The sequence below is a fragment of the Pseudonaja textilis genome, chromosome 5 (assembly GCF_049901715.1).
Source record: "Pseudonaja textilis isolate UNSWEBS1 chromosome 5, rPseTex1.2, whole genome shotgun sequence".
Lineage (NCBI taxonomy): Eukaryota > Metazoa > Chordata > Lepidosauria > Squamata > Elapidae > Pseudonaja > Pseudonaja textilis.
In genome coordinates this window covers 7,504,313-7,530,171 of record NC_141994.1, presented here as the reverse complement: position 1 = coordinate 7,530,171, position 25,859 = coordinate 7,504,313, and the positions used below count along the sequence as shown (strand labels likewise).

Sequence of the window (25,859 nt, the reverse complement as noted above, 5' to 3'; positions counted from 1 at the left end):
GTGCCTTCAAAACCCTGGGCTCCCAATCAAAGCTAGCAATTCTAGATGAAGCAGACCAAAGGGCTTGACTTGCTATAAGACAGCTTCCTGTTGTGACCCCATTCCTATTGCTCTTAAAAAGCAAAATATTGAAATCCCTTGTTGTTACAGATAACTACGCCTTGCTTATTATTCACACAAATGGCACTGTAAACCATATGCTTCTTTAATAATTACAAGAAGAGTATAATCTTGGCTTCTTTAGCCAAAAGCCATTACTTTTCAGGAATGTCAAAAGAAGTCTGCTATTGAAACACCCCCCCCCCCATTTAGCCCTTTTCTAAATCATGATTCTCTCAAAACCAAGAAAATTATTCTTCATATTTTCTACAATGCTTTGACTAAGAAAAGAAAAGGCACCTTTAATTTATTTATTTTTTTAATAATGATTGAATTTTGTGGAAAGATAGGCAAATTTATTGTTGCACAGATTTTCACAAATTTGGATCTGGCTGTCTGGCATCTTATGTCTGTTTAGTACTATGATTGTCCTTACTACTAATCTTAGTCAGATGAAATATTGTGCCATCTTTTTATTCATGTTTAAGATATCACAAGAGTCCAGGCCTCTGAGAGCTAAGATGTTCGTTTTTGTTGTTACTTTCCTGAAGCATCAATCCTCCTTTATTGTCTGCCTTTCTAAGTAGCTGTGTATCACAGTTTCTGGGCTGACCCTCCCAGATGTAAATGCTTGACTGCTCTAAGCTAAAGAAATATGTTTCAGTTGATTCAGCTATATCTATTGCAAGATATGGAGTCTAGATGTCAACATAGGCTTCTAGATGTTATCCTGGAATATCGTCCATTGATTGTTTTTGACCTTAGAACAAAAAGTATGAAAAGCTGATATTTTGCTCTTGGCAAAGTGAATAATTAATTGCAACTATTTTTATCCTCCTCTCTGGAACTTACATCTTTTAAGCTTAGTATTTCTTATTACTTCTTTCCTGAAAACCTCCTTCACATAAGAAAATGTAGTCTGTTGTATCTGAGATACTATTTTAGACATTTTGGTGTATTGTGTGGAATAGTTTTGAATGAACAATTGTGAAGAAAATAATTACTTCTGACATTTTCAGTTGTTGAGCTAATTATTGTTTGAGTTTAGCCCCTCATAATTTATTGACCAAAGAAATGGAATGGAGCTTATTAAAAATGTAATAGTTCAAAAGGTTTGTATAATGCACTAAGAAGCTTGTTTGAACTACATTCATTAAAGAGTTTTTTCTCTCCCCATCTTTTGCAGGGCTGGTTTAGCCCCGGCCAAGTCTTCGTGTTAGATGAATATTGTGCTCGTTATGGAGTAAGAGGCTGTCACCGCCATCTCTGCTATCTGAATGAATTGATGGAACATTCAGAAAATGGTGCTGTCATTGACCCAACCTTGCTCCATTACAGCTTTGCCTTTTGTGCTTCTCATGTTCATGGCAACAGGTATTTTAATACGCAAGCGTGCTGTAAAAAGTCATTAATCTGTGTGATAAATGAGAAATAAACAATGTATTTAGATTTCACTTCTCCCACTTAGAACAGAGCCAAGAAATGAATGAGTATAAAGGTTAAATTCATACAAAATATTGCTGTTGGTTCTGGAGTGTGATAAAATGCTTTTCTATATAAATGAGGGCTCTTGTTTAAAATAGACCAGCATTACTCTATTTGAAGGCTATTTTTTTTATTTTATCCATTGGGTATAAAGAAATCTTCACTAACCTGGTACCCTCCAGATATGTCAGGCTACAAATCCCATTTTTGTCAAGTGCATGGTGGCTAGAGATAAATAGAACACGGGGAAATGGAAGGCATGAAATAGAAAGCAAGGTATGCATGTTTAAAGTATGAGATGAATGATGCTAGTGAACACTAAATGCAAAAATAGAAGCAATATTAGTGCTACAGGAGAAACTGTTTAATCTAATAGCATGTGATTTAGAAAGCATTATAGACCAACTATATAGATAGGATTTCTGACATTTGGGTATGAATCTATGGCTTAATCAAGACATGGACAACTTAGGTGGACTCAAGGGTCACTCCAAGATATGTACCATTTATTTGTAGACTGAATAGAAAAATGAAATGTATAACTTAAGCCTTTAGGAAGCTTATAGCCCCAATTTGCTGCTGAAACCTAGAAGAGAGTATTGCTTTGACCTCCCAAATACAAAATTGTATATAACTTGATCAAAGACACAAAAAAATAAAATATTTTTAAAAACCTCTGATAGGCTGCACTTTTTATTCTTCTTGCCTAGACTCATGCCTTAAAACTCTGTCCAGGTTTAGCAATGATGATCATGATAAGCTACCTAGTTTCATCATGGAGTCCAGAGTTTTATTTTAAGTACTAGCTTTGGCTACAATTTAAAAAGTGAGTTAAGAAAATTTACTTTAGCTAGAAAGTACATTTTTATGGACAAATTTTCTATGAAAAATATTTATGCGTAGTATATTGATGCATAATGAACCACAGTGGCGCAGTGGTTAGAGTGCAGTACTGCAGGCTACTTCTGCTGACTGTCAGCTGTCTGAAATTTAGCCGTTCAAATCTCACCAGGCTCAGGGTTGACTCAGCCTTCCATCCTTCCAAGGTGGGTAAAATAAGGATCCAAATTGTTGGGGGCAATGTGCTGACTCTGTAAACCACTTAGAAAGGGATGTAAAGCAGTATTTAAGTCTAAATACTATTGGTATTAAATACACTGTCAATAAATTGATGTGTTTCAGGACAGAATTGGGATTTGCCTTACAGATATTCCAATAGCGTTTCCTGGTTTCATTGCCTCTGCTTGTCCTATATTTCCTTCTCACCTTCTTAGATTCCCTTACATCTTTTAGATCATAGTAGTTGGAAGAGGATGGGTTCTTCTGTTAAAGCAAATTTTGTTTTTCTAAGTAAATTTTGTCTGGCAAAAAATCTTAATTTGAGGGACAGATATTAAGCAAATTGGCATATACTTCAGTAAATTGGTAGAAATTTGGTGAGTAAGCAGTCATTTCAACTGAATAAATAAATAAACCCCATTATGTATGTGATTCATATATTACATCTTATTTGTGTGAATATAGATCCTTAACCACCACCACCACCCCCACACACATATTCTGTACATATGGGTGAACAATTTCAAGATTATAAAATGCTTGTTTAACATTGCTAGACTGAAGGCTTTGTATTAAAATCGCAAAAGAACATGCATTGCTAATGAATTTATTTAGGGATATTTTGCATGTATGTACAAAATATGAATATTGGTTGATAAAATGTTACCGTGGAAAGCTATACCACTCCACTCCAAAAACTAGCCAATAACTAAGGGATAAGGTGGCTAGAATTCATCCACATAGGCTTTCGGGACACTCCATTAGGCCCTTATATTATGGGATGCTAAAAAAAAAAATCTACCTTTTTTTCACCAAGAGCATAATTTCATTTAATAGATCCATAGCTTCCTTTTCAGGAACTAAACTAAACCCCGACAAAACTATATAACTAAGCTGTAAAAACAATATTCATATTTAATTAAATTAACGGTGAAAGTGTTACAGACAGAGGAACATAGTCAGAAAAGTAGGATGGTGAAATCAGAAATGGTCCAGAACAACAACAACAAAAAGAAATGCTTAGATTTCTGTTGTTTTTTAATTAAGAGATGGAAATTAGACATAGTTTATCAGCGGCATAGTGATATTTTAGCCAAAACTCTGAGATTACTTTTCTCAGAAATTTCATGGAGATACCAAAAAGCAAGGGCAAAATATGTAATCTTAAGAAATCCCAAAGATTATGTAATTAAGCAAGTTTGGAAATAATTGATATGGTCATATCCTTTGTATCCTAAGGGTGTTATTTTGTGACTGCATTGTAGTTCCCCATATATATTTCAACAATGTTTATTTAGTAAGAAATTAAAACTCATTTCTGAAATCAAGCTAGATAGGAAATTAAATCCCAGAGGAAGTTTATGCATTTGTGAATCATTTCAAGTAACCAGTGTGGGAATCCTTGCCTTTTTTCTGCTTCAGTGACTCATTAAAATTTGTTAATTATATTCTGGTACTGTTTCAAGCCCTTAGCAAGTGAGCAGGCCTAGGAATTCTAGGTACTTCCTATATATATTACTTCCTATAATATATATATATATATTAAAAGGATCTTTCTTCATAACCAGTACTTTGATGAAGCAATGAATGAGCTTTCAGGCAAAATGAACATGGACTAGTTTTCATCAGCAGCTGTGCCTGGCATCCTCAGAGGCAGCACGAATTGCTTTCCGGTATAGCTCTTGGCAGCTCAGAGACAACTGAACTGGGCTAATTGGGCCCTTGGATTTAAACCTGGCACCCCAATTTCTGATTGATCCATATCACAGGAGTACAAGAAAGCTGGTTCCACATTGGTTCCTCATCCAATTGGTCCAGTTGATCCATTTTGAATTAGTACTAACCTAGATTATTGTATAGATGTGTGAGCAACTTTCAAAGTTTGGGGACAGTAATTTAATTTAAATATCATGCCAGCCTAAGTAATGTAAGTTAACCACTCAGAAACACATTCCTGGATAGCGTGGATTGATCTAGTTGGGCTTCCAAATCTTACACATTGCACAGATTACTTAATCATAGCCCAAATAACTTCTTTTAAAAACCGATAATGTTACAAGAATGATATTTTCCATATTGATTCATAATTACCCAGTCTAATCATTTAGATAGGAACTTAGTACTCCTGGGAGTAAAAAAGAGTAACTCTGGCCAATAGAGAACCAAATTGGTGCAGTGGTTAAGGGGCTGGCCTAGGAACAAGGAAAGTGTGAATTCTAGGCCTCCCTTGGGTATTGTGCTGTCCAGACAGTTTAGGGTTAATGGGATTTGGGATAGTTAGTTAGGATTTGAGAGCTGTCCCCTTAAGGGAATGCATCATGATAAATGTAGTTAAGGTATCCTGGGAAATGTAGTCCATGTCATGTGGCCACATCTGTAATCTTGATTGGTCACTAAATTGACCCTTGTTGGGTTGGCGGAGGCTCCCTCACTCTTGCCTGAAGCCATTACCATGCATCTGCTTCTATCATAGCCTGAATCCTTTACCATGTAGTTGCTTCAATCATCATCATGGGGATGAGAGTTTATTATCTTTCTACACCACAATTCAGATATGCAAAGGATTGGACATTAAGAAGAACCTGGTCATAAATGTGAGTTGACAGGATGCCTGATGAACAATAAAAAAGACTTTGTATGGATGTTTTGTGGAGTTGATCTGTCTGCTGTATGCCATCCAAATATTAATAAGCGGAACAGGTATGAAAGCCTGTTGGGTTACTTTGAGAATCTCTCTCTCTCTCTCTCTCTCTCTCACACACACACACACACACACACACTGCCCAATGCACTTCACAGGTTTGTTGGAGAAAATAGAACACAGGAGTATTAGTTATTTGGAATTTTGAGGTGACCAAAATATATAAAGAAAAATGGGATAAATAATTATATTGTTCCAGAGTTTTGATACCTGTAATCAGACTATCCTTCTTCCTTAGTAACAAGCACAAATGGGGCTATTTGAAATATATTCCTTAAGAATTTATATTGAATACTTTACAGAAATACATCCCTTTCCTAAAATTCATTTTATTTGATGATGATCTTTTATTTACTTTTTAAATTATGATTTAACTATGAAGGCTTTTAGCATTCTTTGCATGTCTACTCCTAAACAATCTAGTAGAGTCAGAGAAACTTCTGCATGGTGATGATATACAACTACTTTGTTAGTCCTTTATGTTTCTTTATTTTGAAAATGTTAATAGTTAACATTCAATATAGAGTAACTGATAATTGCCCAAACTTGTTTTCAAGAATTGAAAATGAATGTAGAACAATTTCTTTTATCTGTTAAGTGAAGGACAATGGTGCAGCAGCTTAGAAATTTCCAAGCATATTTCTTCCGGGATGCTGAGCATTCTGTATGTATACCTTCTATTCAAACCACTGTATTTGTGCATTACAAGTGTTACACAAATGAAAGAATAGAATACTGTTGTAAATAGTGGGTTTGGCTTGTATGAAGATACTGAAATAGAGAAAAAGAAATATGAAGAAAAGGGGAGAAAAGAAAGGTAAGTCAAGGACATAAATAGAAGCACTCATTCAGAATTGTACACATACAGATAATAACATCCACTCATTCTTTACAATAACATAGAGGGAGGGGAAAGAATTTTACAGACAATGTGTGACAGGTCAAAGTTCTAGGCTGCTCTATGTGATTGTAGTTCTTAATTCTCTAAGTCAGGCTCTCAAGGAGAAAGATGACAACATCAAGACAAAGGGTTTTTATGGCCCACTGATTAAATGGTTTGGGTGTATGAGATGAGCAGTATATTCAGTTGTTAATAGGGCCATCATCACCTTATTATTAGCCTGGCAAAAACCTTTCAAAAGCACGGTACATAGTAGTGCAAGTTACTTTTCTATTCCGTAAAACAAGTTATTCTTATTATCTACTCACAGGATGCTGCTATGGAGCTTATGGCCTAAATGGTAGACAGCTAATAAAAATAGGCCTTTGCAGATTCATTAAGGTGCTCCATTTATGTACATATTTCAAGGTCCGACAATAAGTTGTGCTTGGAGGTTTTTTTGAGGCTATCCTGATGGAAATATTTTCCAGACCTCTTCATTTACACCCAGAAAATATCAGAAGGATCTTGAGCATTTTCAAGAAGCAGTTCCAATCAAGTCCTTCACTCATAAGTAAAGCATTCCCATTGAATAGAGATCTAGAAAGAAGTATCAGAATTGTCAAATAATCTGACCGGAGGGAATTTATAGACTCGAAATAAAAAAGCCCGTTATTTATTTGAAACAGCAAATACAATAGTTTACTTGAAAGTAGAGTCTATAAATGTCTACAGAGATTCTCAGTCATCCAGGTCATGATTGTCCCAAATATGTTTTTCCAAAAGGCAACTGGGTTCTCTGGGTTTCCTTTGAAGACGTTTCGTTTCTCATCCAAGAAGTCGATAAAGAACAGCAATCAAAAATAGCACTGACAGTAAATAAATGAAGCAAGCTTAGAATTTAGGCCCTAAATTACTATTTGAATTCAATGTTTCACCAAAGGTATTGCCTCAAGGTTGCATCCTTATATTTATGCCATGTCAGAGAAGCCACAAAAACCTTCTTCTCAGTTAAAATGCATTAGACATAAATATCAAGAGAAGGCCAATACTGGAGATTTTTAAGAAGAGATTGGACAACCATTTGTCTGAAATGGTATATGGTTTCCTGCTTGGGGAGTGGGGTTGAAATAGAAGTCTTCTAAAGTCCCTTCCAACTCTGTTATTCTGTTATATTCTCTTATGAGGCAATCTTCTTCCCTTGTTTGTGTAGGATAACCCAATATAAATATAAAAGGCAGAGTGTGAATCGTGATATGTATATTGTTATTTAGAAAGCTTGTCCTCCCCATAAACACTGGTGATTCAGTTGAAACAATTCCCAGCCATCTTTTTGTTCATATTTTCTACCATTTATTTCCCTTTTTTCCTTTTGTGTTCCGCTAAAAATACATTTCATCAGTCTGTTGGAGTTCACATCTGAAGTTGTAATGAAAGCATGATACTAAATTAGTAGGCCATAGGTATATCTTGTAGATTACTTGTTGCAATTGAGCGTCACAAACTGAAGATGAAATTCTTTTTCACATATCTCCAAAATCGTGATGAGCAACTTGCCCTTCTGAACTAACTTATTTCTCTTATTTTATTGTTGGCCTAAATAATGATCCAAATATAGTCATATTTGGAAATTAAGTAATTAATGTGACTGTATTATTATCAAATATATATGCACAATGGAATAATCAGATAAATATTGAGTTCAAAATTGTTACCATTACTTAACTACAGTATAGGCTTATCAGTAAGAGCAGGGGTTAAGTGAAGTTAGAAAATACAGCCAAGAACTATTGTTTTCTTTTTCGTCTCATCTTATATCTGGTTTTCATGCTGCGACTTCCCATTTTGTCCATCTCTTTCTGAAATGATGTTGGTGGGAAATACATGAAGTGCAAAGTGACTTTTTCCCCCTGCTGAGAGGCAAGCTGAATTGACAAAGAACTCTCCCACTCCACCCCCTAGATGGTATCTTACTACTTCTCTTTGGCAAAAGCTGATATATTGAACATTCTTCAAAGAGATAATAAAGGGGGAAAAAAACCATATAGGAATGAAATCACCCCGTGGCCACCAATGTTACAATTTTATTCTTTGTTGTTTTTTAAAACCCTTTCTTCCAGTGGTGGTCCAGGAAGGAAGCCAGAATGTGCAGCTCTCGGATTCTTGGCTGGGTTGAAAATCTGAGATACTTGATTGGGAGGAAAAGAAAATGCCAAGGCAAAGAAAAATATTTTTTCTCTAGCAAATGAACGTGGGTTTCCTGTGAAGAAACTGAGCATGGCAACATGAATTGCCATTCACAGTGACTTTTAGAAAATACCCAATTGGAAGTATTTATTTACTGCATTGTAGTGTATGCCTTATAGCAGTTGTTGGCAACCAGTGGGCCCGGGACCACTGATGGTCCACGAGAAAATTTTGGTTGTCCACAGAGAAATGTCCCCCGCAAAGCAACTAATCCAGGCTGCGCGGGAACACAAGTCTGCGCCGCCCACATGGCCTGCCCACCCACTGGCCCCCACCCTTTGGCCGAATGCAAACTTTATCTTGAGTAGAGCCATGCCAGCTGGAACTGGAAGGCAAGACCAACGTCAGGAGAGGGAATTCTCCTCTGGGGTGGCTTGCTGACGTTGGTGGGAAAGTTGGTCCCATATTCCAGAGCTGTAGTAGTCACAAGACTGGCCCTTTGGTCAGCTCCTCCAGTCCATGGCAGGCCGGTGCACCCGGGTGGAGAAGCAGCTGCTCCAGGATGACCAAGGGGCCAGTCCTGTGACTACTGCAGCTCTGGAATATGGGATCAACATTCCCACCACTGTCAGTCAAAATTCATATTGGTGCTCTGCAGGATTTAAAATTATGAGTTTAGTGGTCCCTGAGGTCCAAATGGTTGGCAACCCCTGTCTTATAGCAGTACACTGGGTGAAGTTTCATGGTTACATTAACACATTGATTTCCTGGCAAACAATCCACACTTATGGCTGTTGGCAGCACCCCACAGTCATGGGACCTTGACTTACAACTTTTTGGCTGGAAACTGGCACTTACTTCCAGTTTTTTGGAAAACAACGCCCCACAGCAAACAAGGGGTTCACTTAGAGACCAAGGGCATTCATTTAACAACCACTGCAAAAGTCATAGAATTGAGTGTGGTTTCCTTGTGGCCCACTTAACAAGCACCATGACTTAACAACCAAATTTTCAGGCTCAATTACAGTGATAAGTCTAGAACTACCTGCAAACCAATTTGAAGGAATAGAGCAGTATATGATTTGCAGCATTGGAATAGAAGCCGTTGCGATGTACTTTATGTGTACGGGTGAATGTATTTCAAAAGTTTGCAAGGCATTAACAAATAGAAAGAGAAGCTTACCTTGTCTTTTAAAGAAACATAGACAGGCAGATAAAGTTTAAAGACAATTGGTATTTCCTAATTATTTCTGGATATTGTTTTTTTTTTCTCAAGTTAATAAAGTTAATTAACATTAAATATTGGAGCTAAACTGAGATCATAGAAGATGTCCTTATTAGAACATGTAAAATGTAAAAATATTTTTTTTAAAAAATCTGATGACTTCTGACAATATTCTGCCTAGAGCTTTTATACATTCTTCTTATTTTGTACCCATCTTAAACTGCATCTGGGTGAGGCAACTGCTTTGAACAGCAAAATGAATAGAGTTTACGTACCATGTTTCCTGTTGTTTCCCTTGAATTTTCATAGCATTGTAGAACTAAGGGTTTTGGAGGAAAGAAGCAGCCAAATGTCTAACTTTATCTAGAAAATATTTTAGGTCATCCTATTTTATACTTGTACAAAGTTGGCTAGATGAGACCCCTTTTTCCATTATAACTGAAAACCTGTGTTTCAATAACCCTCTGAGATTTTAATACATTTTATTTTGTACTTTGGAAATTAAGTTTCAGGGTCTGCATGGATTTCCGATCCTTTCTTTCTTTAGAAACTGAGAAGTTTTATATTCAAATATATTCTATTCTTTATACTGTTTCCATCTTCCCTTTAAATATTAACAGAATCCACAATGGTCTGAGAATCAGTGTGTTCTGACCAAGGCTTCCGAGACCGTAATTATGCACACACTTATTTTAAAAATAAGTCTTATTTTATTGCAACTCTGGGAATTATTTTCATTCCCAGCCGGTAATGAATCTCAAACAGTCCCTCGAGATAAGCACCCATCTTTCTTTCCTGTGAAGTGCTGCCAATAACAGAAGTGTCAAATGAACTAGAAAAAATAACCAGCCGAAGTACAAAGAGATTGAAGAATTAATCTGAACCGAATGAACGACTTTGCTTCCTGCAAAAGTTTTGTCATCTTTGCCTGTCCTTTTTATCTTATGGGAGGGGAAATCACCTCCCAGCCTTACTCCCGAGTCGCCCCTTTTGTTTCAGCTGCTCTCACCTTCTAGCAGCTCTGCGCACACGCACACTGGGAACAGGCTCCTTGGATCCTCTGCCTTGCTGCTGCCAGACTCTGGAGGCTCTGGAGGCAGCACCCCACCCCCAGATCATCCTGGCCCCATCTCTGCATCGGACGCAGGACCCTCGTCTGAGTCCTCTCCAGACACCCAGACTGATCCCCTTTCTTCCCCACTGTCCGATTCTGCTGCCATCTGCACAGGATGCCGGTGAACCACAATACCGTGTCTCCAAGTTAATCAAATTAGCAAACTTCCTCAAACCCCAAAATAAGTTACCCAGACCTAATCAACATGTCAAAAGATAAAGTCTACAAATACAAAGAGAGTTAATTAAACTAAGCCTCCCAGGAGAACTGTTATGTTCACAGGAACGCCTACACACGTATCCCTCGGCACATAGACATTTCCGTGCCCTATAAAAGTTTGCCAGTGTACCCCATTTCTCTGCAGCCTATCCCTAATAGCAAACTTTTTGCTTTTAGGAATTTTTTTTTTCCTCACAGCTATCTGAATTTCATTTTTATTTATTCTTGTGCAATGCCAGCTTGAATTGAAACCCCAAATTCAGTGGTGGGATTCTCGGTTCTGTGGGCGTGGCTTAGTGGCATGGCAGGGGAAGGATACGGTAACGTCTCCAGTCAGAGGTGGCATTTGCCAGTTCTCCAAACTACTCAAAATTTCCACTACTGATTCTCCAGAACTGGTTAGAACCTGTTGAATACCACCTCTGCCCAAATTATTCTTCTGATAAAATAAAAGTGGTATAAAAGTAAATATTGGTTTTATAGGAAGCAATTATTTGGTGTTTGGATTTTTGTTTTGGTTTTTTTGGTTGGTCAAGAAAAATATGGTTCCTCATGTCTTGAGGAAAAAAATAAGAAACCTTTTAGCTCCTTTTAGCTCTTAAAGGCTACAGGAAGCAATGGCTTTGCAAAATAAAGTAGATGCAAAAAAGGCTAAAATTATAGCCTTCTTCACTGAAAAATTAATGCAATCTTAGCTTGCTAAATATTAGCCTGTGACAGTGTTAAAAATAAAATGCTGAGGTAATAATTTCTTAAATTCTGATTAAGAAAGAACTCTAGATGGATGCACATAAAAGAGTTTTAGGTTCTTCCTAGAACTTGTCAAATGTGGAAAAATGTGCAGAACAGTGAAATATATTGTTCTTGAGCATAACCTGCTGCAAGATGGACCATTTGTATTCTGAGTTTCCATCGTAGAAGATTAGATCTATGCACTGTACTGAGTAAAAAGGATAATACTGTACAGGAGAAGGTGGCGATGGTTATAACATCTATTCATGCAGTGCCACATCTAAACAATGGCAAATATGTTTTGGGGGGAACTTCTGTGAAATCAATCTCCCAGAAATGGAGATAATGTTGTATGTGGTCAAAATAAAAACATTTCTGGGTGAAGCCAAAGGATATCTGAGGGCTGGGAACTTTCAGAAAAAACCCTAGTAGCAAACTTCTGAAGTCTTTCTGGAACTTTGTTGTTTTACCTCAGATCAACTTTAATAAAAATGCAATATAGCCAGATATTCCAAAGAGACACCATGGATTATAGACCTGAAGTTAAGGTTAAGTATTGGCGCGTTGGGGTTGACCCTGTAGGTCGGAAGCTGTTTCCCCAAAACCAGGTAGGCCATAGTTCTCCCAAAGTAAATCAAGCCAATATAAATGCAGGACTTTATAGAAATCAAACTGGTTTCAACTTTATGAAGGAATTGGATAAACGTTGAAGACCATAAAATAAAGGCCACATTTAGACTGAATAGGTTAAAGGGGAGGGTCTCTCAGCTATATTTATATTTATGGCCTGTCTACTGGGCTTTTGAAACTGCCCTCTTGTCTGATGTTTTTCAGAGTGTTGTTGCTTAAAAGAAAACTTAGTTATATTTAAGTGACCTGACCTTTTCCATGGTGATTTTCCAGGATGTGACCTTTCTAAAAAGTACAAGTAATTTTGTTTTAGCTTTGGTAATGTCAAAACTATTACTATTATAATAGGAAATAAAGATGCTAAGGGATCCTCTGATATGTGCTAGGGATGCAGAAATAATAATTGTATCAATTGCATGGAAGAAGATTTAAGATGGCTGTTTGGACAATTGACATATCTAAAATTACTGTATGATTGTCTGGAAAATAAAACATGCAATTTTATATGTACTTCTAATATGAGATGAAACTACTTTTTAAAATTATGAATTCAACAGTATTTTAAAACTTCCAATAGGTTTTCCATTTATTTAAAATCTTCTCACTTCTGTAAATGCAAGTAATGATATTGCAAAACAAGTTTCCCAACAAATTTTATTTGTGAAGAAGTTGGGAAATAATCCTTCAAACCCGAAATAAAAGTGTATATTGCTATCCAGCCTAAGCATACCATAACCTGTCCCTTGGGCCAAATATCGCTGAATAACATTTACCAATAAGGAGAGAAATAAAGTTACAAAAAAAGAAAGATTTTCTATATTGTTTTGCTATGAAATAAGCAGTAAACAGAGTTGCCATTTGCTCCATGATGGAAAAACACAATTTACAATTTACAAGACAACAGATCAGAATATCTGTATGTTCATATTAAAAATTGTTTTGCTAGTCCCAGGTACTACTCAAAACTAATTGAAGATAATACAATCATAAGGAAAACACAGCTGGAGATGCATTTTTAATCCCAATAGCAATAGCACTTAGACTTATATACTGCTTCATGGTGCTTTACAGCCCTCTGTGAGCAGTTTACAAAGTCAGCCTATTGCCCCCAACAAGCTGGGTCCTCATTTTACCCACCTCAGAAGGATGGAAGGCTGAGTCAATCTTGAGCCTGGTGAAATTCGAACTGCCAAATTTTAGGCAGCTGGCAGGCAGCAGAAGTAGCCTGCAGCACTGCACTCTAACCACTGTGCCACCAATACTCCATTACTCCTCCAATTGCACTTATGTTAGGAAAGCAGGCAACCCAGCATCTTTTCAGTGAAAAGAGAGAAAGTATGAGAAAAAGATTTGTAATGAAACTCTGTTGCAGTCTTATCCTTATTTTCATATATTTATATAAATCTAGAAAAACTTGAAAGCTCATCAATAGCTATGTTAAATAAAAGGACAAAATTTAAAAAAAAGAGAGAGAGAGAGGTGGACATTTCAATTTAACTGTGTACTTAAGCACTTTACTGTTTGTTGGCAACAAGAAGCTAAAAGGAGAAAATAAATATGTCATGAAAAACTGTTTTGGGCAGTGTTGAGATCTTAAAGCACTCTGCTGCAAAGTATTTTCTTGCCATTCCCTCTTAGGAAATCAAACTCTTTAGAGCAAAAAACCATAATTTAGTTATCTGCTGACTCTTCTGAGAACAACAATAAACATTACTCCCCACAAATGAAAAAGAGAGAAGATAAACTTTTTCACCTCCTTTAAGAATAATGAAGAATTGGATCATATTGGTTTCATACTGGTCTCTTAACCCTCTGGTCTGACATTCTTAGGATGGATTTCGTATAGCAAGTGAAAATGGATTAACTATTACAAAATCATAGCAGAAGGGGAAGCCATGTTTGTCTGTGGTAGCAGAAAAAAATTAGTAGCATGGTTACACTTTTTCCAGCTAGCCAATGTTCTCAGCCTTCCATACTTCTGAGGTCAGTAAAATGAGGATCCACATTGTTGAGGGCAATATACTGACTCTGTAAACTTCTTAGAAAAGGCTGTAAAGCACTGTGAAACGGTACATAAATCCAAGTGGTATTGCTATTAAAAAGAATATGTTTTCATGAATTATAGCTTTTAATAGCCTTGGTTAGTCAGAAATACTACTGTAAAATCATGGGCATTGTCAGGAGCATTTTGTATGACACGATAGATAGTGAGGTTTTCTATAGAACTGTAACAATTCTTCTAGGAGAGCATGACAGATGGTGACATTCTTGGGGTTTACCTTTCTCACTTGTCATTATTAAGACCTCTGGCCTGTTTCCTGACAGATGCAGACATGCCCTAACAAAGCTTAATATGACAAGATTGTTTTCTTTATCACTGCAATGTCTCCTGACAGTCAAATTAGGCAGGAAAATTCACCTGAATCTTGAGGACGTTCTATTTGTCAGGGCTCTGAGATAAAAGTGTTATGGCATTCGAGGTGAGGCAGAAAGAAGTTGCTCAGTCTTTCACATTACATTTATGAAAGAGTATGGTGATATGTCTGAGGTTTGCCCTATCTAATGTTACTGAATCCTTAACATTATTTTCAAAGAAATGTGACTTTCTCTCACCTGAGAGGCCACAAGTAAAAATGGCCTAAAAAGAAGGAAACGGCTATATGCCTACCGGTGCAACATTTTTTTCATTACTGGAGGATAAGAGTTTCTCATGATTGATTCTTCACTGCCAAAATATTCAGTTAGCACATCTGCTTAAGCTGTCGTGATTTTTTTGGGTGATAATAGTATTGACGTTATTCTAAACTAACTGCATAGTTATAAATCATCTTTGAGTGATGCAAACAAAAAAAGCAGATATGTAATTTCGTCAGGGCTGAGTCTGTGAACTGTGAAAATCTTAAAATCTTATTTTACGGGACAATCCTAGGCCCTGCTTCTATTATCTTAGTCCTTTATCTTTAATGCGAGGATAATGCTACTAGTGAACATGGATGGGTTATTGTAAAGATTGCTGAGAGATATGTAAAAGGCTTGTAACACTTGAAATGCACTTTAATAAAAGCCAAGAGTTGATACACCTAGCCATTGGTGTATATCAAGTTTAAGAGATGGAGGGAGGAGAAGGATCAAGCATTCTAGTATCTTCATTGTATCTTCTTCTCAAGAAAAGGAGTTAATTTGACTTATGAAGTTATGAGTTCAAGATGGTTTGCATTTTACACTCCTATCAATGATGGCTGCACACCAAGGACTTAGAATGATGTGCAGTCTTTGCCTAAGCCTGCAACATTATCTTCAAAGTGAGTTTTCACTTTTCCTGTAGGACAAACTTGCATTCATGGTGAATTAAAACTATTTTAGGCTTTGGGGCACCAATATTATGATTAATTTTAATTGCACTTTGTTTTATATTGGTTTTATAATACAAAAACTTTGGTCATTGCTTGTTGGAAAAATATACTGTTTCCTTATACTAGAAGAGAAATATACTATCGTTGGGATGGTGGGTTGTTGTCAGGGGGATTCTTTAAATTAATAATTTATCACTCATTCAGAAGGAAAAATAACCAGCCAATTAATAATGAAAGCATACTGTTCCATCTTTAAAATATGGTATTTTTTCAAGAAAAAAAATACAATGAGTAACAATGTCAATTTTATTTAATAAGCTTGTCTTATCTGAAATCTAATGAACTTTAGGTGGCTTACAGAATTCACAAATAAACTACAGTGAAACTTCAATGTTTTAATTAATTAGAATTATGATTAATTACAACTCCCAGAAATGAAAGGGAGTCCTCTTGGCAGCTGGCAGCAGCTCGCAACCTTCTCTGCTGGCTTGTCCATTGACTTTCTGGGTAAGCCAGCAGAGAAGATTGCAAATGGCAACCAAATGATCGGCAGGCACTTGGCAACTGGTCTAAATATGAACGGTTGCCAAGCACCCAGATGGCTATCCCAAGATTGCAAGGGTGGTAGTGCAATATTTTACAACTCTGGGGAATTTCTGAGGTTGTTGTAATTTCCAGACTGTGATTAAATGAAGGAAGTGAAGAACTGGCTATATATCTTTTTTCTTTCTTTTCTATTTTTTTTTTCTTATTCTTGTTTCTTCCTTACTTTATATTAGCGTTAGCTTGTTTAAAAGTTTAAATATTTTGTTTGTGTGTATCTGTGTCCGTGTGTATAATGCATATGTATAACACACACATATACAGGCTGTATATATAAAAGATGACACAATGTTAACCCCTTAGCAGCCATTCAAAACCAAAGTGAGATTTTCAGGTCTTTTTAACATTTTGCATTTCCTTTATTGAAAGAAAATATGGAATTATATTACAGAATCTTGAAAACTGAATCTACATACTTTAACAAATTATTATCAATAAGTTTCTTAGGTGTAGATTCTTTAATGCTCTTGCTAACTATCTTTTGTAGCAATGGGGAGGTTGCTACTCACTTCTCTGGTGCTGGGGAAACATGCAGATGTTCTGATCCTGTAATATTTAACAAACTGACATTCTCTTTAAAGGCTCTAAGAATTCTATTACATGTCAACTCATAAAATATTTATCTGGTCTTTTAGAGTTGCCAACAGAAAGGGAGGAGGAAGAGGAGTGTAGCAGCTGCAAACAGGAAACTGCATTCCATGGATGTTTCATAGATAGTTTCCAGGCGACCGAAGTTTCTACCTCACTAAATTCTAACTGGAGACTATGATTGATGACTCTTGGCTATGGATGTGTCCCATTGTAGAATATGAATTTTGATACACCCAGGGGGTGGGGGAAAACCAGGGTCAAGGGTGACAGTGAATGATGTGTCTCAGAGTCGGCTCTACCCAGGCAGCACCAGCATGTCTTCTCCTAATAAATTTTCTTTGAGCTTTGAAAATCAGACTAAAGGCTCATGATTTAAATGGGGGTCACTACCGGAGCCCTGACATTACACACATTCCCAGACGCTGTTTACATGGAGCAATTTCTGAATCGCTCCATGGTATTCCATTCAAAGAAAAAAAAACTTTGATTTTTTTTATCAGAATAACAGAGTTGGAAAGGACCTTGGAGGTCTTCTAGTCCAACCCCTTGCTTTGCTTAGGTCTGTTAGGTTGCAGTTAATCTTGGAACATTTGAATTAAATTGATTAAATTGTCCACAATAATTGCAAAAAGGGATTATCATTGCAAGCACGTATTGGTAAACTCTGGGAAATTTCTCCTTGACCACCAGATGGTGTTGTGGGCTGCTTTGCTTAATTCGGGGGTGGGGGGGGACTCCAGAGGAATTTATTGTTTCCTTGCTGGAAGAAAAACCAATCAATCAAATACAACACTCCAAAGGTTTGCTTGATAGGGGGAACATGAAGAAATTTTAAGGTTTTGAGCAGAAAGAGAAATTGTTCCTTTTTAAAACGTTGCTAGGATTAGCCTTCTTTGCTTTGAAGATGGTCTGTCAGTAATGAATTATCACTCCCAATAAAACGGCCAGAGTAGTTGTAAAAATAGCTGGAGAGGCTTCTCTTATTGCAAAGCCTTTTAATTGAAATGAGCAGGGCAAAGTTAGTTTTCCTTTCTAGAAATGCCAGCAAGATTTCTGAAACTTTCTCATTGCATTTGGAAAGGGTTTGTAATTGGATGAATATAGGAACGGATGAGAGATACTTGGCCCCTCCCTTTGTTTTACAAATTGGTTCTTTCTGAGTTAAGAGTTGTAATTTGAGACACAGCACTTCTTTCGCTGAAGAGAAAAGGAGGGGGAATTTGCCCCTTCCTGGCTTGATATGAAGACAAAGGAATCCTGCCTCAGTAAAGGAAGAGAAAAGAAAAGGATCGAAGGAGGCAAATTTGATTGCCTCTGAAAGCCAAAGCATAGGATATTTAAAAAGTCTCTTGCGTAAAAGGGGAAGGGGGGATTCTTGCCCCTCTCTGCAATTCAAACTGAGGCACAGAGCTTAGCATTCCACATTCACTCCTGGCTTCAACATTACTTTGCTTTATCACAAATCCAAATTAACTGTATTTATATTGATGGGCTTCAGGACTTCAAATAACCATCTTTTTACTATTCAGTATCCTGTACAGATGCAGATAGATAAACTCCACAAAACATCCATAACAAAATACTTTTATTGGTTCATCAGGTATCCTCATAACTCACATTTGTGATGAAGTTCTTCTTTAATGACCAATCCTTTGCATACCTGTCTTGTAGGTAAAAAGATGGTTTATCTCCTATCCTTTTTCTCCTATCTTGTAACAATAGAAGTAGAACAGTTATCATGAGTCCATGAGTTCAGCCAAGAGTGAGGAAAACTCTTCCAACCCATCGAGGGTCAATTTAGTGACCAATTAGGATTACAGATGTGGTCACGTGACATGGACTACATTTCCCAGAATATCTTAACTACATTTACCATGATGCATTCCCTTAAGGGGACAGCTCACAATTGCTACCTAACTGTCCAATTCCCATACACTGGCTGGACAGCACACTTTGTTCTATCATTTCTTTTGAAACTAGAAGTATATGGACTATAAGTAGTATACTACAAGTGCTTTCTGAATTTCAAAATAAGTGACTTAAGAAAAAAATGTGAGAGGGTGTGTGTATGTGATTATGCTTTTAAGAAATAAAATGTGCATATATAGTACACTATTTTTAAATCTTATCAATTTTCAGGCCTGATGGAATTGGGACTGTAACTGTTGAAGAGAAAGAAAGATTTGAAGATATTAAGAAGAGGCTTTCTTCCCTTCTAGAAAACCAGATAAGCCACTTCAGGTGAGTGTTTAAATTTTGTAAGCTGAACATATTTGAAGCTGTGAGAAGACAATAGACAAGGAAGGTGTTAAAACCCGGTATGAGTGTTTTGGATATTCTGCTTTTATAAAGCAGTTGAGTGATTTTCCTGATGATTTCTAACTATATGATATTTTTCCCACTTAACATTGCAAATCACCTATGAACTATGCTGATTTTGTGTTAAATTAGCACAAGTGGTATAGCTCTACAAATCACCCCTTATTAAGCAGTGCAGTTTCTTGTTTAATTATTATTGTGCTAATTTCTACCCATCATGATAAGTTTTCTTTTAATGAAGATGAGGATATTTTTATGCTTGGCTAGTTGGATTCTATCAATAAGTTCAGTGATGCAAACTAACTTGGAGATCCTAAGGTCAATTAAGTCTCCTTTTTCTCCCTCTCCAACCCTTGTTTGGCCTCTTCACTATTAACAGCAGGCACTGACTCATGTTATAAAACCTGAAAAAAGAATCCAGTGACAAAAATTACAGCATCCAGCTCCGTACTGCTGTTCGTAGAAAGAAAAACAAACACTACTTTTTTTAATTGCAATATAGCCTCGGGATAAATTTGTTATCAAAAATCCATTTTCTAGAGAGGGAAAAGTATTCATTTTTTTCATTTCTTGCTTTAAAAAGGAACACTTTTTTCCTTTACCCAATTTTCACATGATTTCCAAGGAAAACAAAAAGTCCAAAAATTTTAGTAGCTTTGCTAGGAAATAGTACAAGATGATGGTAGTGGTTTAATTTATTTGAAATGGGCCTCTAAGCAAGGTAGACTTCATTACTCAAAAAAGGAAGTGTTTGTCTTCAGAGGCAGATGAAGAATGAGGAAAGAATGAGGAACTGACTTTAGAACCTGCCAAACAGATTCTTTATGTAGTTTGTCCTAATTGCTAGAATAAAGTTAGTGTCCTCAAGATTTTGACCAGGGATTCATGTGAAGCCTGATCAAACAGCTTAAGGATTGACTTTTTTAATATGTGGAATGTATTTGATATTCCACTATGTTGATGATAGGGAGAGCAAATAGCATTTAATACATTGTATTTGTGACTGAAAAATATTTGCATATGTCACTTTTCCACGGTAGAGTCCAGTTTGGTGCAGGAGTTAAAAGTATCCAGTTAAAAACTGAGGGAACGTGAATGCCAGTCTGCCTTAGGCTCTAAGCCAGTTAGGTGACTTTGGACTACTTATTATTCTCTCTCAACTACAGTATATAAAAAGAAAGCAATCACAAACCACTTCCAGAAATGCTACGATGAAAATTGTATGGATTTATCCAATCAACAGTCAAGACAGACTTAAAGGGACTTCCCAAAAACAGTTTTCCTCTTGCTGGCAAGGGCTTTTGTTTCAGTTCATTTGGAGGAAAGCAGATTGCCTTCTTATAAAATGATGCTTGGGACTAGTCATGTCCACTGTGGTAAATGTTCTGTTAATTTTTTTCAAAATTCTAAATATGGACATTGGCCCCAAATCTTGGGAGCAATTATATTAGCAGATGTGAGATATAGAAGTCTTTTCAGATGATAAGAAACAAATAGAAAATATTAATTTATCTGTGCCTCTTAATGTATTTCTTAATGTATAAGAGTGAGGTGCAAGTTTTGAACAGCCAAATATGATACAAAGGAATCTGGTATCATAAGTCTTCATTGAAGGCTATATTTGTCATTTCATACCCAGAATTGACTGCAATACCAATAATTTGGTTGATGTAATTTAAAATTTATTATACTTTATAATCAATGATGTTAAAAAGGGTTGGATTCTAACATTTTGTTTATTTAAAATGTAGATATGGCTTTTTATTTTATTACAAATTTTAAAGCAATTTACTTTTAAATATTATCAAGAATAGAATTCCCATATATCTCCTCCTAGAAGATATTTTAATGGTGATAGATCCAGATATCATCCAAAACCAGAATCTCAGTCTTAGCAGGATTCAGCTTCTTTTTATTGTCGTAGAATTCGCCACCAAAGTTACTAACAAGTTACTAGCTCTTATCATGCATTACATGATTCAGATGTAACACAGCAATGTATGTTATTACCATGGGATTAAAATGTCCTGGTTCTAAACATATAACGTGACCTTTAAGTCCTTATTTTAATGAATGTTCATTAGATACAAATCTAAGTTGACATTCTGAAATGTTTGAATGTTTATTTTTTGTAGAGAAGCTAATTATGGAACTATGGATCTTAGGACCACTGGAAAAGAAAATTACACGTATTAATTAAATAGTTGTTTCAGTGTTTCATTATTTAGAATTATATGTGCTTCAACTGGTCATTCATTTACTGACATGTCATAACAATATATGTCTAAGAAGCTCTAGGGGATAATTTGATTTGAAACTTAACTCTGTGATTAGCAGCATTTGTGCAATTATTCTTGTATAATTTCTGGTTTTGAGATTGAAGTTGTATTTCTTGTTTGCCTTGAAGTATATTTCACTGAACTAGTTTGGAGACTACAAAATATATATACTGCTATTTGGTGACGATTCTGCAAAATTGCAAATACAATGAAATTAAGAAAAAACAATAGTATTCTGCTACTAGAGCTGCCAACACAAGTTTGTCCAAATTTCATTTCTAAGTTTTTTAATAAATTTGCAAAGATGATTGCTAAATTATATATCCGGAGCGTCTTTGCAGTTGCGAAGTAATGCTAAAAGATGACATAAAGTAACAGTAATAAACACAAACTTGTTAAATAAATTATAAACAATGGAACATCTTTGTAGAAATAATTGATTCAGAAATTAGAAGAGCTCCTAAAATGATGACACGCCTATTTTTTAGAGGGGACTTCTAGTTATCAGTTGCAAATTGTATCAAAAGTTATCCAACTTGGTGATACCTAGAGTAGCCCACTGAAATCATGGCAAGGCTTTTATCTAACTTTTGGAAATCTCTATTCAGCAAAAAAATCCACAAATTTTTATATAGCATTTGTTAAGTCTCTTGTGGAAAAGACAGAGAGGATATCGTTTTACATGGCTAATTTGTTGTGCCTAAGCCTGGATGAAACACTATGTTGCTCATGTATTGTGTACATGCATGTGATAGTTGGAATGTAACTAGACCAGCAGTTAGGATTAGTCACAGCTCAGTTAAATCAGATACATAAATAGCCAAATCCGGATCCAATAATAGCAAAATAAAAGTAAATACAAATTTAAAAATATGTGGCTGGGGTATTCAATCAGAAACATAGCTTCTAAAAATTTCTCCCTGTAAGGAAGACGATGGATTAGGCATTAAGTTATCTTGCAAAATCCATATAAGGTGGGCTTCTAATATGTTGGGGTTTCTTTTGTTTGTCTCTTCGAAGATACTGCTTTCCTTTTGGGCGTCCTGAAGGAGCTTTGAAGGCTACACTTTCCTTACTTGAGAGGGTAAGTTAAGAGGGTAAGTCCATGAACTGAAACCATTCCAGAGGCTAGTATCCTCCAGAGACATTGGTCCACCTCAGGGGGACGCCATTTCTACTCAGATCTGTGCTCTTCATATTTGATTATTATTAGATTTTTATGCTAATGTTTAATAGACATAATGCTAGCCATTGTCCTCTACAAACTAAAAAGACCCAAATCACTTGTCTTTCTGCTTTGATGAGCTGAGACATCAACCCCTTCATAGTACTTTCTAACATTTCAAACTATATTATGTACATATTAGATATATATATGTACATATTTTATATATATATATTGTGATGTTTTCGCGGGTATTTGTATGTGGATCTTTGGTTATTTGGGTTTTCTCCCACATAAAATTGGAAGTATCTAGGCGATGTTTCGATGAAGTCTCATTCATCATTTTCAGGCTTGTGTCTTCAGCTTTGTGCTTTGTGCTTCTCGGAGAAAAACCTGAATAACCAAAAATCCATATATATATATATATATGTGTGTATAATTCAGCTTTGTTCAGGTATTTTCCCACGTCATTGTAGTTGTGCTTTTAAAGTTGTAGCAACGTTTCAGCAGAATCTCATCTGCCATCATCAGGCTTCTGTATTGTGTTCTGTATTGTGACGAACACAATACAGAAGCCTGATGATGGCAGGTGAGATTCTGCCGAAACGTTGCTACAACTTTAAAAGCACAACTATAATGACTTGGGAAAATACCCGAACAAAGCTGAATATCATACATATACACATACATATACAGACAGACAGACAGACAGACAGACAGTCTGTTTTGAAGGCAGCAAAATAGCAGCCATCCAAAGAAACCCCAAAGATAAAATTGACCTGGAAAACCAAGGCATATATGAAGTCCCCTGTGCATCATGCCCTGCCACATACATTGGACAAACCAATAGAAGAATAAATACCCACCTAGATGAACACAAAAAGGCAGTCAAAAAGCTGGAACACACTTCCTCACTAGTCCCACACATGAAAGCCACAGGTCATAGCATCGACTTCAATGGTACCAAAACCTTAGCCACTGTAGAAAACCCCAGCTACAGAATTATCACAGAAGCCATAGAGACTGAAAAAAGACCTGAAAGCATGAATAGAAGAGATGACTCCACCACACTGTCAATTATTTGGGAGCCTGCACTCACAAACAAAAAAATCTCCACACCACAAGCCAAGCAAACACCTGGGCACAAACAGATCCCCCCTGATACCTCCAGCTCAAACACACCCCAACCAGACACCTAGATGAAACCTAGCTTCCTATTAAATGATAGCCATCCGTTTACTCGCAGCCAAGCTGCACTAAAAGCCTCCAATCCAGGAAACATAATGTTGCCAGCCAATCAAGACAAAAAAAAGCTACAAAACAGACAGAAGATATTAGAAACACCAATCAAGCAGAACACAGCAAACTCCAAGACCAATAAACATTGACCAAGACTCCCAACCAATCAGGATGAAGAAAAAACCATTCTGGCACAGCAGCAGGCTTGCACCAAATTTAAAACAGAAACAGCTGTGAAAGTCTGACTCACAGACGAACACAATACAGAAGCCTGATGATGGCAGATGAGATTCTGCCGAAACGTTGCTACAACTTTAAAAGCACAACTATAATGATGTGGGAAAATACCCAAACAAAGCTGAATACCATACATATAAATACCCACAAAAACTTAAGAAATATATATATTCATATTCATAGATTTTCACGGGTACAGGTATGTAGGTCTAGGTATGTTCAGGTCTTTTCCCATGTAAGATTAAGAATATCTTGGCAACGTTTTGGCGAGGTCCCACTCGCCATCCTCAGGCTGGTGCTTTCTGCTTTGTGCAAGCAATATATATACATATATACACACGCACACATACATAACACACACCCAAAGTGTCATGACATAGACATGATTTTAAAAAAAAACTCCTAATGTGTTTTTAATGAACCATGATGTTGGGTTTTAAAACTATGAACTATTAATCCAACTCAATCATTTATGACACTCTGCTTTAAATACTTTCCAAAATAACCTCTAAAGAAAGAAAAATCCTTAGAAACTTTAATGCTGGCAAGTTTCGGCAAAGTTAAATTTGGTCTTAGGAAGCTTTGGTCCTAGTAAGTCTTATACTCAGCTGGATCCTTTAGTAAACTCATCTTGTCAATCCCAGCCTATAAAATTGAGCTCTTAATTATCAATCTCACAGTGTTAATATGAGGTTAATACGCATTAGACTGTAGCTGCTGAGGAAATACATTTGGTGAAGCATTTGATTACTTCTGTTCAACTGCATTCTTGGTGGGATTGATCCCTGAAAACCTCTGGCAAGAATTAGAAACCCTGACTCAAATGTTCACTGTCCACATATTTTTCTTGTGCTGCTTCTAAATACATATACATGTGAATTTGACTATAATACAATAATTTATGCTTATGCAGTCCTATAGTATAACTGTCTTGACAAACCATTTTCCTTAATTCAGCAATATGCAATTTAAAAAGTAATCTTATTTTGCAATTTTGAAACCTAATGTATGTGAAACTGAGCATATGCTACTTACATTGTTTATAATTTGTCTTTTGTTTATAATTTTAGTCTTTCTTACAATATGTCAACAGGCAGACCTTAACATTATGGCCCCAACAATAGTTTTAACATAGCTTTTATTCTTTCTTTTTGATTTCTAATAGTTACAAAAGCTTCTAAAAACTGTATTTTTCCTTTTCTGGGAAGATACAATATCTGACCAAAAACTATTTGATTGTCTTTTGCACAGGTCTTAATGAAAGATATTGCTACTCCCATACCAGCAGAAGAAGTGAAGAAAGTGGTTAGAAAATGTCTAGAGAATGCAGCCTTGATCAATTACACTCGACTTACAGATTATGCCAAAATAGAAGGTTAGTACAGTGATCAGCTACTGTAGTGGCTGTAAAAGCAATTGGTGCCCATTCATTGCATACATTTTGTGAGCAGCCTTTTCTCTTGGCTGAGCAAAAGCTTGAACCACAGCAAGGGGAAATATCTCATTAAAATCTCAGCTGGTGAACTACTGAGCTTTTTCCTATTCATTGCTGTAATATGCCTCCTGGGACCATGCTTGAATGAATGATCTTTGCTTTGTGCTGAAGTTGTCCTTTGTCCTTTATTTTAACTGTAGTTTTATGTTTCACAAAAGTGGCTCTGATCAGCCTGTTCTGGTAGACATTCTCTTCCCCAGTGTTGTCATTTGAACTCAGTTGCTTCATACAGCAAGAAGTTCCTGTT

At 36.3% G+C, this 25,859-nt stretch overlaps 1 protein-coding gene across 18 annotated transcripts in view; it reads left to right on the top strand.

Annotated features, from left to right (window-relative positions):
* CADPS2 (calcium dependent secretion activator 2) overlaps window positions 1-25,859 on the top strand; it is a 334,568-nt gene that overhangs the window by 206,043 nt on the left and 102,666 nt on the right. For all 18 annotated transcript variants that reach the window (XM_087934097.1, XM_087934094.1, XM_087934093.1 and 15 more), the window contains 4 exons: window positions 1,286-1,473; window positions 19,018-19,119; window positions 22,497-22,560; window positions 25,369-25,492. In XM_087934097.1, the coding sequence (XP_087790223.1) occupies window positions 1,286-1,473; window positions 19,018-19,119; window positions 22,497-22,560; window positions 25,369-25,492 (478 nt within the window). The remainder of the gene's footprint in view (window positions 1-1,285; window positions 1,474-19,017; window positions 19,120-22,496; window positions 22,561-25,368; window positions 25,493-25,859) is intronic.